General features: G+C 43.8%; 2 protein-coding genes across 3 annotated transcripts; one reads left to right on the plus strand and one right to left on the minus strand.

Moving 5' to 3' along the window:
- The first annotated feature begins 1,635 nt into the window (after window positions 1-1,635).
- On the plus strand, window positions 1,636-15,646 carry tube1 (tubulin, epsilon 1). Of its 2 annotated transcripts, XM_034528084.1 has the most exons (13): window positions 1,636-1,828; window positions 2,077-2,150; window positions 2,816-2,868; window positions 2,974-3,031; window positions 3,216-3,331; window positions 4,094-4,215; window positions 4,560-4,747; window positions 4,838-5,010; window positions 5,929-6,069; window positions 7,152-7,292; window positions 8,015-8,189; window positions 8,524-8,684; window positions 15,393-15,646. In XM_034528084.1, exons 1-12 carry the CDS (start codon window positions 1,804-1,806, stop codon window positions 8,680-8,682), a joined length of 1,425 nt encoding a protein of 474 aa, XP_034383975.1. In that variant the 5' UTR covers window positions 1,636-1,803; the 3' UTR covers window positions 8,683-8,684; window positions 15,393-15,646. The 2 variants fall into 2 exon arrangements, with proteins under 2 accessions (XP_034383975.1, XP_034383974.1); XM_034528083.1 differs by lacking the exon at window positions 15,393-15,646 and having other exon boundaries at window positions 1,638-1,828; window positions 8,524-11,915.
- Window positions 9,235-13,268, minus strand: ccn6 (cellular communication network factor 6). The gene is made up of 5 exons (XM_034528085.1): window positions 13,186-13,268; window positions 11,027-11,303; window positions 10,346-10,582; window positions 9,627-9,820; window positions 9,235-9,516 (listed from the first exon to the last, which is right to left on the minus strand). The coding sequence occupies exons 1-5, from the start codon at window positions 13,231-13,233 to the stop codon at window positions 9,235-9,237; spliced, it is 1,038 nt and encodes a 345-aa protein (XP_034383976.1). The 5' UTR covers window positions 13,234-13,268.
- Window positions 15,647-15,993: the final 347 nt, after the last annotated feature.

The raw sequence follows: 15,993 nt of genomic DNA on the forward strand, positions 1-15,993 counted from the left end.
TTTTCATGTCTTTTTTGTTGGTTCAGAATCTTTTTTATGTAGTTCTGTTTAGCAGTCACTCCTTTTATTTCCCCAGCATCGAAACTCAAATGTGTTTATCATTATATAGCTCAATGCTGTCAGGTGGTGCTTTGCCTTGTTTTACAATTAACTGAGATAGAAAACAAGGCTGCCCATTTCTCAATCTCTCGTCAGCAGAAATACTCTCAATTCTTCCAAAATAAATTCAGATATTGAGCCTTTCCGAGTCTAGAATTATTTTCAAAAGCATCTAGTTTACAACTGAACTTGGAAGGAAACAAAGCTGTGAGTTATTAGTAATACACGACTGCCACCTTGTGGCAGCACGTAATATCCCCATTATATTAATATATTACAAAGCATTCAAAATTAATGTATGGAACAAAACGAATGAAGCAAATCAAGAAGAGACAGATGGTCAATTAGAGATATTGCAAGGTCTATTCATTCCGCTCATTCCTTTCCAAATCTAACAAAGAAAATCAACAACTTAAACTGACATTTGGAAAAGAAAACCTTATTCTATAAAGAAAGCTATCATGGCAAAAGATTATGAAGGTGATGGCCGGCAGGCCATTGACTTTGACTAGAAATGGAACCCTTAAAGATCTAATATTAAAGTTCTGTTTTGGAAATAACGACTGCGTTTTGTATTGCTTCCCAGGGTTATTTATCTTTTTTAAGATTGGCGGTATTGATTTTCTTCTATGTTGTGACTTTTTTGGTTCAAAAATTACCGCAACATCTTAACTTTTGAAGAATTCTGCAGCCGATGAATTGTTATTTCCAGTGCAACCGTAAACAGAATATTGAGGTTATTAGAAGCATACTTCTCGTATGGTTGCCCCCTTGCAATCTCCCCTCACCGATGACTGAAGGACATGATTTCTCAACTAAGATTTCCCCAAACAAAGTGATCCGTAGTCTCTTTGCAAGTGTTTTATTCCTCATGCATTCCTCACATTTTGTCATTCTCCATTAAGTAAATGATGGATCAACCTCTGCAAAGTTACCTTTACCTCCAAAAGCAAAAGAGGTTTATTTCAAAGTATACAAAGATAAATATTCTTCAGGAGAATGCTTTAGCCAAAGTTTCAACATTGATCCCAATAACTGTATATTCTGTGATGTAGAAATAGTAATTACATAAACTTGTATTTCTGTTTAAATATAAATACTTTCTGGTGCATGATTGGCTAGAATCAAAACTATTTTGTTCTCTCCTGTTATACCAGAAATTATTTGGAATCATAGTGGAGGACAGGAACAAATAGGTTCCAATGAATACTAGTGTTTGTGGAAAATAAAGTATGTGGAAAATAAAGCAGCCAAACTATTTATTATAAACACGCTTTAGACATTTGAATTTGATTTATTGCCTTTTATTAGGTTACAATTCTACATTATATTGTGTGCTGTTTTCTAAAGAGGCTGCTACTAATGTTATATCGCTTTCCATATATTGCTGTACAGAAACCTGTGGAGACTCAATTAATATGTCATAATACATATTCATTATTTAAATATGCATGAGCCAAAGAGATGAGTAAGTGATTAATGAATATTAATTGAAAACCGCAGCTTACGCTCTGCGTCGCCAAATACGCCGTTTCCATGGTAACACGTCATCAGCCGTCGACCAAACACAAGTGGAGGCGCGAGACACGTAACGTTTGAAAGTCTTCTAAAAAAAAGTCGTCTTTATGGACAGTTATGGTGAAATGCTGACATGAAGTATGCCTGAGCCCAGCGGTAGAAAGGGCTCTGCGTGTTGCTGCCACCATGACACAGTCCATTGTTGTCCAGGGTGAGTACAAGACGTAACGTTAGTTAGTGGACGTTAGCACCTAGGCTACGAGCTAACAGCTAGCTTAGCTGTCACCTCCTGTGTAGCTACGGTAGCCCCGCTGCTAGCTGAGCGGCCGTAACTCGCATATATAAGCTCTTAGTTTGTTGAGTTGGTTTACCTGCCGCTGAGCGAACGAGTGGTTTGACGCGCAGTAACGTTCCCCAGAGCTGCGCTGACTAAACGTTGTTGTAACCCGTGTTCTCCAGTGGGCCAGTGTGGCAACCAGGTCGGCTGCAGGTTCTGGGATCTTGCTTTGCGAGAACACGCCCATGTCAATAAAGTAAGTAACGCACGCGCACGAATGAGCTCTCATTTAACTAAGTCAAACACAATCTCATGGACGGCACACTGGCATCTTGCATTACATTGGCTTACAATAAAGCACCCTTTGAATTCCAACTATTAGAGAGATCTACATATAAACGCACACACCTACAAATACACAGGCTATGCATACACACTTTCATACATATATCTGTTCGATTATACAGACAAAAAACAAAAAAGTAATTTACAGTGTATTACAACATGGGTCCTTTTTGTAGTTTTTGTGGCCTTTGTTCCTATCAGTAACTGGGACATTCACAAATACCTCCTCCAACTATACACACAGCAAATAAATATTTCTGTAGGATTTATCACACGGCATTGTCCATCTAATGAAGTACCTGTAATCAGATGCACAGGACAAGCAGTGCTGCTGTACTCACTAAAATAATTGTTGAGAACCTGGAACACAACATCATTGCTGTCACGAAGTCAGACAGACAGGAAGGATGGCCATAACTACAGAAAACACAACATATGCATATAATAAAACCTGAACTAACCTTTGAGGGAAGCTCATTGTTGTTATGCCCTGAACTCTTTAAACCGATATGTTGATGGCCGACATTCGACTTGTAAGAACATCCCTAACATCCTCTTCTTTTCCCCCATATTCAGAATGGATTGTATGATGAGGCACTCGGTAGCTTTTTCCGAAACGTGGACTCAAGGTAATCACACCTTCTTTTACTGAGTAACGGCTACATGGGTTGAGACATTAGCCTCCCAGCTGTGGTCAGAATGTAGCCCTGTTATCTTTGGTGTTCTTTTTTCAGTGAAAGTGGTGGGGGAGCCTGTGGGATTGGTGGGCGAATCCAGCGTCTGAAGGCCAGGGTGAGTTTTGGCTCATTACTAGAAAAACAGTGTGAAAGAATTTAGGTTTCAGGTTTGGCACACATCGGTTAAGAATACGAAGAGGAGTTGTGGAATGATGCCAGAGTGTCAAAGGCATGCGCTCAGCGTATAATGGCAACGGAATCTATGTGCGGGCCTCATACGTGCATATTTGAATCCGCAGGCAGTGCTGGTGGACATGGAAGAGGGTGTGGTCAACGAGATCCTGCAGGGCCCATTGAGAGAAGTGTTCGACAGCACTCAGCTCCTCACAGACGTGTCAGGTTCAGGCAATAACTGGTGAGAGACGGGGCTTCTGCCCACGGGGGCTCATGTGTTCGGCAGCAACTGTTGCGAACCATAATTTGACTTGTTCCACAATCGTTTAAACCACAGAACACAGACAGTTGTAATGGTGTGGTGTTCGGGGATTGAGTCAATGAAACTGGATTACCATTTAATTTTCTTGAAGCTTGAAGTTTAGTAGTCTCAACAAGTGGGTGATGTCCGCCCACTCCCCATTAACCCCTACTCAAGCCTACGTAGCCTAATTTGGAGGAATGGTCAGGGCCGGTGCAAATACTCCCTCTGTGTGTTTTAGGCCGACAGCCATTGTTAAAAAGAAGCAATGCCTCTTTGCAACAACATGCTTATGCCAAGCAGACTTGTTTAAACACCGGGAGAGGACTTTGCAGCAGAGTGAAAGGCAGTACACAGAGAGACATGTGTTGTGGCTGAGTTATGTCAGAGCCGTGATTATCGCAGCGTATCCATTTCCCCCTCAACAAAGGCCTGGTCCAGCCTCTCATTCTGAAGTTCACATGCATTGTAACTACTTTACATTACACATTACATTACAAACAACTTTGATCCTGCAGCTATCACACCAACTCAAAATGTGTGACAAATGTTTTTTAAGTCTTAACTTTGTCTCTCTCTGTCGGATAAACCCATTCACTCAGGACTATCTACCACCACATTGAGAAAACTGCAGCCCATTCTTGCTTCATAAAACCAAAGCGTTGTTTTTACAACGTTAAAATGCTTCTTCTTTCTCTGCAGGGCAGTCGGACACATGACTTATGGCTCAGCCTACAGGGAGCAGATCGTGGACAAGCTGAGGAAGGCAGCAGAACACTGCGACTGTCTGCAGTGCTTTTTTCTCATTCACTCTATGGGAGGAGGTGAGACGAGGACACAACAGGCCTTTATTTTGTAATCGGTAATCTTTAGACATTCGATGCGTTTGTAAATCCAATCTTTCGCATGCAGATATAACATAGAGATGATAAAAGACTCTGCTTCCTGATTTTATTATTTGTGTATTTTCTGTGTGTACATTATCTTCTGTTGTACAAATTACTTAGCGTATGCCCAGGAAAACGTGCTTTCTCTGGGCGAAATTGAGCTGGGAAAATCTGGTTTGTACAGTATTCCACACTATTACCAGACACCAGGTTTCTGGTTTACGTGGCACTGAGGCAGTCTGGTTCCAGCAGAAAGTTAATGTGCCAATTCTGACTTTGAGGTACGGGTTCCGGTCTGGGGACCAGGGTGCTGGGCCTGCTAGAGGAGGAGTTCCCCGAGGTGTGCCGCATCGTCTCCTCCATCTATCCGTCTGCGGAGGACGACGTCGTCACCTCCCCCTACAACAGTGTCCTGGCCATGAGGGAGCTCACGGAGCACGCCGACTGTGTCCTGCCTGTCGAAAACCAAGTGTGTTTCACTGTCCGCCTCTTCCTGCACGAATCGCTGCAGCATGTACACGGTCAAAAAACTGACTAGCAGTCGTTTCTCCTCCTCCAGTCGCTGGTTGACATTGTGAACAAGATCAGGCAGATGTCTCACGGTGGGAAGCCAGGGTCGGCGATCAAGAGGGACAGCGCCGTCATCTCCGGGCAGGGCGGGCTCAGCGGGGCGGAGAAGCCCTTCGATGCCATGAATAATATCGTGGCTAACCTGCTGCTCAATATTACCAGGTATAGTATTTCTGTCTGCTCATACACAGACGACCCCTGTCTCACAATGTTTGTTTCACCACAGGACACGCTGCCACGCTTTTAGCACTGGTGTTGTTTTTATGTTAGACATTTTCAAAATGGTGCTACGATAAGCAAAATATAATAATAGTTGTTATGTGTCCTAGTATATCAGTGAGTGCTCCCAGTGTCTTAATTGTATCCATCAAAAGTTCCAGGCAAATGTATCTTCATATTGTTGTTGTTCATAAACAGCTGATTGACTCTGCATATGATCAGCCTATAATCATCAAAAATCAAATTATTAGCAGAACACAAACAAAAAGCTCACCGTTGAACAGACGGCATAGTAGAATGTTTTAGACACTAACCTCGGGCTCAGATCTGAAAACTGTAAACATATGATTCACTTTTTCTTTGAGCACATCGAACCACTCACTAAACCTGTGTGTCCTATGGAAGCATCTGTCTTTGTTTCCTCATGTATTTATGTTTCATCCATTTATTTATATATGTCAGGTCCATTTATTTATAAACCCTTAAATATCAGTATCGTCACCCTCTGACCTTTGATGCTTGATTCTGAAAAGGAGAAGACTGCCGGTTTGAACAGGCGGGTCAAAAAAGAAGCAGAATAGTAATTTATTAATAACACATTGCATGCTTTATTAATAACACATTGCATGCTTTACTCCACATCTCTCAGTTGCTCTTTACAAATACCCCTTAAACCCACTTTGACGCACCGGCAGCCAGGAGAGGACAATAACTACTATAAGTATGGAGGTCAATCGGACGCACCCTTAAGTCTAATCGGATTTAGTTATTACATTGGGAGCCAAAACGCTTTTTCCTGCCAAATCACTTAATCCATCTTTCTGTGTCATTATAAATGCTATGCGTCACCTTCGATTCCAGTTCAGCTCGTTTCGACGGCTCCCTCAACATGGACCTGAACGAGATCGCCATGAACCTGGTCCCCTTCCCTCGTCTGCACTACCTGGTGCCCAGCCTGACCCCTCTCTACACACTGGCTGATGTCAGTGTCCCCACCAGAAGGTCTGCTCTCTGGCTGTCACAGCACCAATGTTTTACCTCAGTTGTTTTTTTGAATCCCGGGTATTGAGCTCACATGAACTCCACCACCCCCGTTCTACACATGTTGGCTGTTGTGATGAATGAGTAGAAAACCGCCCTCTCCCCCCACCTTCTCCCCTCACGGATTGGGAGTGTGAAACATGATGAAACAATGCTGGTAATATAGTGCTAGGACTTAAAGGGGAACTACACCCATTGTTATACATGTTATTCCTTTGGTCTAAGAGAGTCCAAGAATATTAGTAAACATGAATAAGTCTCAAATCCAAAAACCAGAGTGCTAAAACTCATTTCTTTGTGATGTCATCAAGTATGAATTGTGGCGCTGCTCCGTAGATATTGAATTAGGAAAGATGTCTAATTAATTTAGATGTGAAATGACAACATGAACGATCATATAACCCTCCCACCTGCTCCCCCAACAACAACCGCAATGAAAGTGGCCTTGTGTGAGACCTCGTCTGCTCATAAGTCTAAAAGAGTGGCGGTGGTCCTGGGAAAACCCCCAGAGGGGGAATGTGTGTATGAATGCAGAGGAGGGTGTTGCTTACAAAATATCTTGCATGCTCAGCAGAACTTTCCTGGACAAATAAAGGTACAAAAATTCCCCTCTCTCAAATATTGCCCCCTTGGCCCCCGGGTCTCACTCAAGTCTACCTGAAATCCCTCCTCCGCCCTTTCACCCGCTACAACCAGTAAATAGAGACTAGTGTTACTGTATTCCCCACCTTTGCCTCGGGGTGCGGCTCCCCCAACGAAAAACCACCCGCCTCTCCTTGAAAGCAATTAACAAAATATTTAGTTTACCCAATTCATGTTGTTTTATTTCAGCGCAGTGGGAAAGTCTTACCTGCATTTTGCTGCCATTTACTGTCGAGCTAGTTTCTGTCCTCTTTACCAAAGGCACAGCTTTTGTACACAACGTGTTTTTTTTCAGCTGCTGTGTTTCAACAAGGTCGACAAATGTGAAAAACCAAATGTGCAATATGACAAAGCATATATTTTTACTTCTTCTCTCTGTCTTCTCTACCTGTGCCCTCTAGACTGGATCAGATGTTCAGCGACGCCTTCAGTAAAGACCACCAGCTGATCCGAGCCGACCCGAAGCGCTGCCTCTACCTGGCCTGCGCCCTCATGGTCAGGGGCAACGTGCAGGTGTCTGACCTCCGCAGGAACATCGAGAGGTCAGAGCAGCCGTCCTCCCGCAGCGCAACCCTGATGGGTTCTAAATAGTGCCCCCATTCAGCCCTGACGGCGGTGATTCATGACTGGTCCATTCAAGAGCACGTATTTGTGCGTAACCATGGTTTAAAAGGAGGGGGAGGAAAAGCCCCAAAATATACCCCACCAAAAGACTCTTGAGGGGCATACATTGTCACTAGACACATTACGCAGCATCTATATTTCATCGGGATGCTTTTACCATTAACTTTGGAAGTGTTAACGAAACTAAACACTGACACATTTGTGGACGGATGAATCATTATGAACAGCTCTACAATTGGGAATTGGAGGAAACGCCATTTTATTACCTAATTATTAGAGAATTTCAAATGGTTTCCTCGCAACCTTATGACTTCATAATCTGAGAGAATATTTCTTTCTTTTTTTCTCATAGATTTGTGAGTTTGTTCTTGTAAAATTACCATTCATATCTCAGAGAATATCCAAGTATTCTTTAATCTCTGTTTATTCTTAGAATATGGCTTCCTGTGGCTCTGTGATTTTTCTTTTTTTCTTTCTTTTCCTACAATGGCCCTAAAACACCATCACTGAGACATCTGGTTGGTTGTCAATCACAGAAATGTAGAATGTCCTGAGGTGCTCCATGAACACTGGCTAACCCCTCTCCATTTCCTGCAGCTCCTTCCTTGCGTCTGACGCGTCATTCTCATCTCTGCTCTAGACTGAAGCCCTCACTGCCCTTTGTCTCGTGGAACCAGGAGGGCTGGAAGACGGGCCTGTGTTCGGTGCCTCCTGTCGGCCACTCCCACTCCCTGCTGGCCCTGGCCAACAACACCTGTGTGAAGCCCACGTTCATGGAGCTGAGGGAACGTTTCACCAAGCTCTACAGGAAGAAGGTGCAACATTATTGTATGGTTGTTGTTTTTTTTACCAAGATAGGATTGAGCCAAGGGATATCTGATTTATCAAGTAAAACTATCAAGTATTTATTCGGTACGTCTTGTTGAATGTGTTGATCTCAAGTTTGCTTTCCTTCATTACTTATCATAGTTTAATGATAAGTAACACTATCATTACTCCATAGTTTTTGCACAATTGGTTTAACAGTTTAAGCAGATTGACGATACTGTAGCTTCTCGTGGTGGACATTGGTTTTGGATATATATAAATGAAGAGTGAGAGGAATCCGATCAAAAAAGCTTTCTCTGACTTTATAACTGTCTTTTCAAGGCTCACCTACACCACTACCTGCACGTAGAAGGGATGGAGCAGAGCTTCTTCTCAGAGGCCTTGGGCTCTCTCAGCTCGCTGATTGAAGAGTACCACCAGCTGGATGCCACCAAGGGGAGACTCGTGCCCGACGCACCCAGACTCGGCATCGCCACATGAAGGTCCGCTCGGTTGTAAATCTTAGGAACTTCTTCTTCTTCTAAGGCAAAGATGATGTTTTTATAAGGACTTCACACAACCAAATCTTTTGTATATACCTTTTTATAAGTTATGTATCAATATTGTCTGATTTATAACCAAATTAAAATGTTCTCTGTCAGTGGGAGTGGGGGGGGGAAGCAGGAACAACAACAACAACTCAATCTGTACTGTGACATGATTTGCCATTTCTTGGTTCCCTGGCCGTGGTATCACGAGGTTCTGTTAAGGCGTCAACATCTGCTGTTACAGCGACCATAGTCCTCGTTGTTATTGCATATAGATGTCCTGAAGATAGGGTTCATAAAAGCTTTTATCATAACTAGAAATCTTCCTTTATTCAATGAGCCACTCGTCCTTATGAAAAGAGGTTTTGTAGTTTTCAGTCTTCTCTGTGAGACTTCTGGAGGCACGTCGCCGCTGCTGAGGCGAACGTAATGAGCAGAGTATGCATGCGTGTCTGCCGTTAGTCGGCCACAGCAGGGGTCACGGCCCGCGTCCTGGTTGGATCCGTTAGAGTAACCGCAGGTCAGAGAACATGTCGCCTGGGTCGTTGCACTTCCTCTGGCACACGCAGGACGAGATCCACTGCATCTTCCACTGTGTGTTAGAGCCCGCCTTGCAAGTGAAGTTGACCTTGATCATGCTCGACTTGTTGGGGACACAGCAGCGCTTGTCCGTACAGACACCGCAGTACGTGGGCTTGAACTTCTTGGTGCTGGTGCAGCCCGAGAGTGTCAGCTTCTCCGCTTTCTTTGCTTGGAATTTAGGCCGGCATGTCTTTCCCTTTGGCACCTGAGTAAGAGAGGCAGGTTGGGGGAGACAATTATTTTTGTATTAGTATATGTGTTGGATTTTCTATCTTTTAATTTAGTAACTTTAATAAAATTTGACAAAGTTGTCACCTTGACGCTCCTCATCACGCTCTTCTCACACGGCCGCAGCAGACACAGGCGTCGGTCCTTCCTCATCTCGCACTTGCCGTTGTCGTTGTTGACGCGCACAGAGATGCCCAGGCCGCAGGTTTTGGAGCAGGGGCTCCAGGGGGTGGTCTGGATCAGACAGTTCTTCTTCCAGGCTAAAGGAGGATCCCTGTAAGCTTTCAGTATTACAGTTAAAGGGCACTGTGTCAACAACACCCCAGCGCAAAGAACTAGTCTGTGTGCCACCGTTCTGCTGAGCAGTGATTAGGCCCCAAATACCTCACCCGCCAATTGCATATCCCTTTTTAAAGCTGTACAATTTAAGGAGTAGAATATAAAAGGGTATTTAGCAGAGCTGAAATTATATTTCAGTTTCCTTCCACAGTGAGAAATTGTATTTGTTTCCACAATAGATCATGATATAGATATGTTTCTGCAAGAGTTTCATGCAAAGCAAAGCAACTGCACTGGTACATAAAAGCGGAATGTACGGGGCTTTTAATACAAAACGTTAAGTCTTCCCTCCTGCTGCTCATAACTTGAACCATCCATCTTTCTGTTTCTCGGAGTGAGGCGCTCACTCTTCACACCGCCAGGGTAATGAAATGCCCACTCCCCTTTTCCCTCTTCCCAACCAGCAAACTCGGACATGCAATGAGCATTCCAGGCCAGACTCACTGGTTTACTCCATAAACACACACCTGACATGTAGGTTGTGTCCTGCTGGTGCTTCTTTACGCTCTGGCCACTGCGAAGGCCGGCTGGCATGTTGCCCATCAGCGGGGCCGGGCCCAAGAGAGCAGCAGGCTTCTGGATGAAAGCGGGGGTGCAGCCGATGGCTCCAGCAATGCATGTGCACTTATAGAGGGGGCTGGGCTGGAAACCCTCTCCGTTCTCATAGTGGGCCCCATTCAGGTCGCAACCCACTGCCATCAGGTCTGAAGGAATGAGGGGAAGATGTCAATCTCTCACTCTTGATGATGTTACTGTGAATCTTAAACGTTGTGTAACTTCATTTCGGGTCTTTTTGCGACGATCCATGACTTAATCACACAATTATGTTGACAAACTGAATGTTCACATTTATGGCATTAATTTATATACAAACATGTACTAATTCATACAATGAAAGTAAATAAAGGTTTTGCAATGTGTATACATTAATTTATACATTGACAAAGTTGGGCATTTTAACATTGGAGTCTATGGGGATTGCGTCGCTTTTGCTTCTAGAGGTCTGAAACTTTAAGAAGGCTACAGCTGTTGTTTCAATATATCAGATGCGCATTTCAAGTATCTGTTGCCTAGATGTACATTATATCAAATAAAAAAAATAACTTGCATAACTTTGACTAGCTTGGGAAAAGATGAGAGCAACTCACATGCGCACACTCCGACCTCGTATCTCGGCCGGTCAGCCGAGAAGTCGCAGTACATGCTCTTGTGCGGGTCGCAGACGTCCTTCTCGTTGCACGGCTCTCGGATCTGCCTTGCGCAGCTCTTGCAGCAGCCGCACCCGTCCAGGACGGAGCTCACCCCCGGGGCGCAATTGGGTCTTTGCCGACACTTGCAGGGCCACTGGCAGAATTGCCGCCTCTCGACCGCAGCCCGCCCATCTCGAGGAGCCAGCTGCCCATTGTTCTGAGCCCAGCTGAAGCACTGTGGGAGAAAGAGGGTAGAGATCTGTTAATAATTTCTTTCTTCTTTTTATTTTACTGGAGCCTGGTTTGATGATTTGCAAAACACCAATGGGAGCTGAAGCATCCTGCGGCTTTGGAAATCGTATCAAACGTGCTAAAAGTGACATTCCAAACTCTTCACCTCCTGTTTGTGACTCGTTCGGAACACTTCTGCTCAGCACACCCACGCACCTCGGTGCCATCTTTTTTTATGTTCGCCTTGCAGAGCGGGGCGCTCGGTATGCAGCAAGAACAGCGTTGCATTCATCAATGCACTCATTGAACATTGAACGTCAGTCAATCTGCCTTTCTGTTTGTCTGTTCAACACTTTGGACAAGAGTAAGACATTTTGCTCTCTGTTGGATATTCATAGTTACAGTTACACATCACATGTATGTACAAGGTTATTGTATCAAGTCTGCATACATAATAATTTAAGCTGACATTGTTCCGTCCTTTTTCTATCATTCCTCTGACTAAAATCAAGCCTATTGCTTGTATACCAAGAAAGAACTGCCAAAAAACTAAAAGGCCGAAAGGTGGATGGATAAATCTACATGATGTGTCAAAGTTGCACCTGGAAACTTGTCTCTTTGAAAAGAAAAGAAAAAGACCCAAACCATAATTTCAAATCCTGATGAATCTCCTTCAACTGAGCCATAGAGCTCCATTGCTGTCCAGAAACTATTAAAAACGCATCAATGAGCTGCACTGTTGCACTGGGTGACATGTTCCTTCATTAACATGAACACACACTGCAGTTTATTTTTGACTCTGTGCCTCTCACACAGTCCTGCTGTCCCAAATGCTCACTTAAATGCTGACTGTGGATTAATCTGCTGCTGAAAATAGTGTCTCCCCCCTCCCATGCACTATTCACTTTTGTTTGAGCCATTTTAAAAGTACCAGTGTGTAGGAGTACTGTGGCCGTTAGCTTAGAATGAGCCGTACATATATATATATATATATATATATATATATATATACGGAGCAAGTTCTACGGTAACCCATAGTGGACAAACCAAACGCTTGTTCTAAATAAGGCCATTTTGAGTTTTCACGTTTATTTTTCCAATCGGCCCGCCGTAGTTCGCCCGCTCACGTGGCACGCTAGAGTTTCAGTTAGTTGCAATCTGCCAACTCCCCACTAGTTGACGCCAAAACCTGCACACACTTTGCCCTTTAAGCCCAATCGACTACAATCCCAGCTTCTCCCTTTTCACCACTACCTCAGAGGATATGATGCTCTTTTGTAGCTTGTAATTAAAGCGTTTCATCTCGTATAACACAGCCATGTGTTAAACCTTCAGCCCAACTGCACATGGAGCAAGAAATTTAAAATGTGGAAAATGACAGATAGCTCGGAGCGGTGACAGCCCGACAGCTTATGAATATTGTCGTCGTTCAGTCCTATAAATCTTGTTTGCTTGCTATTCGCTATGATGCAATCTCTGCACGGTGCCACTTGTGCTCCAATTCCACTGACTGCTGCTCAAGGGTCACTGCAGGCTATGCCAAAAATCTGAAGCCTGTCTGCCAGGTTTACTGAATGAGCTCATTTCATGGTGTGAAAATGAGTCCATGGGAGCTTTAAATACAAAGACCTTTGCTCCCCTTTTCCTCTCTAAAAAGACCAACTTTGAGCCCAATACAATTTAGAACAAATGGCTAACTGATTATTATTTCAGAACATTTATTCAACTAGATATATTCCAAGAGTCTAATTAAGAAAAGGCAAATTCAGATGGTGCCCTGGTACTGAGAAAACTAAAGCATTCCAGTTTTGTTTTTGTTTGTCCAATCAAAATCCCCAGTCTATAGTGTGAAAATAGAAAAAAAGTAAAGGGAATGCTCTTCTTACCTGTTGAGCAAGGATGAGCAGGAGGGAACGGCAGAGAAGCGATAGCATCTCTTAAGTGAGAAGGTCTGTGTGAGCTCCCGGAGGGCGCAGGGGGACGAGGGGAGCTGGAAGGTGGGATTTAGGGAGGAAGACTGGCAGAGGGAGAGAGAGGAATAAGGGGGGTAGAGATTGGGAGTTCTGACCTGTCGGAGAAGGGGGACAAAGCAGCCCTCTGTCTCCTCTCCAAACACACCTTGTTGCCCCCGCCTTACTGATCCAGAGGGGAAATATTTGTCTTCATAACTGCCGGGCCACTCCAGGGCCTTCAAGTCCTGCCCACGTGTGTTTATTCTGAGTTGGCCGAACCTCGGCGCACGCTTATCTGGTTTACGTTTACGGTTAAATGTGAGCCATGCGTGACAGACCGCTACGTAGCACTCGGCAAAGAACACACAGTCTGGTTCATTCTTTTTAATGGACAACAAAAAAAAGAAAAAGAGGTGGAGTTTGGATGTGTAAATGCACCCACTGTATGTTGTTTGTTTAATGCGGTTCCTCAGCTGTATGGTCCCACTTAATGCTCACAGACATGTGTTTGAGGCCACATTCCATTATTATTTACACTGAGTAAAGAGGTCCCTCTCAGCCCTCCACCCTCCGTCCACGTACAGCCGACGCCCCTTTGGGGCGATCACATGAGCAGACCAGAATGAAACCCGCTTATATCTGTGTTTTTTGTATTACCTCCAATGCCTGCTATTGACTGCTTGTACTACCAACAATAAGAGCCCAACCAATACTAGATGAGGCGAATACTGATATTTGAGAGTTCTGGTGATAATATATCAACCATTATTTGATTTTCAGGTGTAAAATATCTCTACACCTGTTGGATGGATTGCTATGTAACTGATGTTTAAGTGTCCGTCAGAGTGACTTGTTTAGGAAGGCCGTGTACTGTCGCGCCTACCAAACAGGTGGTGTCCAGAGTGTGGAGGGTCTGCAGTGGTGTTTCCTGTATTCGTCCTGGATGGGGGGGCTGGCAGGCTCTAAGGATATTTTCTGTTTTCTATTGGTTGCCATGATTTTTTTTTTCATTCACTCGCCAGTTTGCGGTCACGGAGCGTGCTCTGGGTTCATGATCTGTCGCTGCTTTCTATCTCTGACAGACGAGAGATATTTTTGCCAATTCACAATCTCTTTTTTGGGCCAGAGAACGTTGTCATCTGCTTTTTTGAATATTGCGTTATAATTGTTTTTTCTCTGAATTCAGCATTCAAAGATACGGCAGGGTGTTTCGGTAAAGCTGTGCTGACCCTGTACTTTACTACCATACAACGCAATGGGCTGGAGGACATTAAAAATTAAATTAAAGTAATTATCTTAATTGCATTTAGAGCACTTCAAGACATTTCTTCTTGCTCTTTTGCTGCCATGTTAAAACTCCCTGATGCTGTTATGGTTACTCCAAAGAGGAATCACTATAGTTTTAACACTTTATCCATTGATTGTTTGATAAAAATATACTATGCTTCTATATTTATCCATACCATAATACTTAATAATTATATCTATGTATCTATTAATGTAATTAATTAAAATGTCAATAGTCTTAAACTACATTGGACCTGCTTGATACAGTCCTAATATTCAAACCTAATACCCTGCGGTCAAGCCAGCCTCCACTTCCAAAAACACAGTCAAGCCAGTCCGCACAGTTTTTTCCGGTATGCGTATGTTCGAGGCATGAGCGTGTAAGAAACCTCCGGTGAACGTGATAGGAAATGTCAAATTCAATATGTCAATACGTCTGTAAATCTACAGATACATTAACGAATTAAACTAAATGAGTGAAAAATGTACTGATATTGGAAGAGGTACCTTCCAAGGTGGCATGCTGTCGATATTAGGTATTAAGTATTTACACAATGGAAAATATTGTTTCCCTTCAAATACTGTTTGCATGTGATAGTGTGCGATAGGACATTCTGATCTTGAATTTCAAAATAAAAGCTCTAGAAAATCCCCTTTCATCAAACAATTAACCTCTAATTTCAGATTTGATTAGAGAGGAAATCGCTGTCATCGTTTGGCGCCGTCAATCATGACACCAGCTGCGCAGATCAGCTGGTTCCCTCTATCCAATAAGCACACGGAAACACTGACATGGTTAACCAATCATCTTGCTGCTGTCACATTTAAATATGACTGTCTCTCTCTACCTTCAGTTCATTCATGTTGCTATTACGCACCCCTCCACCTCCCAATCTCCACCCAGTCTTCGCGGATCCATCAGCTTCATCAACTCATCCTTCTATCAGCTCATCACCACCAGGTCTGCACTCCACGGGGGGATCTATCTCGTTGCTGGTCGGGGCGTCGGCCCTCAATTATAAATCTCCCTGTAGAGTCCAAGTGCCAAAGACTCTGAGACTTCATCATTTCATATCATCTGTTAACAATAAAAATATATCCTTTCTTCATCTGACTGGTCTCTCCTGATTGAACTGTATTGTTGTGAGACCAAACTGTCTTGTTTTCGAGTTGCCTGGGTGAATTTCTCCTAAACTCTACTCTTCTCTGATGTGTTCTTGCTTTGGAAATACAAACCCGTGAATAGCACCCCATGTGGACCGCTCACAGTGTGAGACGGGAACGCGGAGCCCCACAACTCCTCTAAGAATGCCGAATGTCGGCCCTCTCAGATTACCCCGGGAGCTCTGTTCCAGATTTCGTTGTCTGGTTTTGAGAGCGCTGTCGGCTTTGAGCCACGGAATAGTGGGAGGCCCCCCGCCGAGGTCAAACTATGCAACTGTAGCTCATGTCAAC

The sequence above is a fragment of the Cyclopterus lumpus genome, chromosome 24, assembly GCF_009769545.1.
Source record: "Cyclopterus lumpus isolate fCycLum1 chromosome 24, fCycLum1.pri, whole genome shotgun sequence".
Classification (NCBI taxonomy): domain Eukaryota; kingdom Metazoa; phylum Chordata; class Actinopteri; order Perciformes; family Cyclopteridae; genus Cyclopterus; species Cyclopterus lumpus.

What these genes read in the sequence shown, in the direction of transcription:
- ccn6 (XM_034528085.1), bottom strand. Translation starts at nt 13,233, where the DNA reads ATGCTATCGCTTCTCTGCCGTTCCCTCCTGCTCATCCTTGCTCAACAG. An exon ending in TGCTCATCCTTGCTCAACAG is followed by an intron (nt 11,304 to 13,185) that starts GTAAGAAGAGCA and finishes TTTCTCCCACAG; the next exon opens with TGCTTCAGCTGGGCTCAGAA. An exon ending in GCGTGATGAGGAGCGTCAAG is followed by an intron (nt 9,517 to 9,626) that starts GTGACAACTTTG and finishes TCTCTTACTCAG; the next exon opens with GTGCCAAAGGGAAAGACATG.
- tube1 (XM_034528084.1), top strand. Translation starts at nt 1,804, where the DNA reads ATGACACAGTCCATTGTTGTCCAGG. An exon ending in TTCCGAAACGTGGACTCAAG is followed by an intron (nt 2,869 to 2,973) that starts GTAATCACACCT and finishes TTCTTTTTTCAG; the next exon opens with TGAAAGTGGTGGGGGAGCCT. An exon ending in TCAGGTTCAGGCAATAACTG is followed by an intron (nt 3,332 to 4,093) that starts GTGAGAGACGGG and finishes CTTTCTCTGCAG; the next exon opens with GGCAGTCGGACACATGACTT.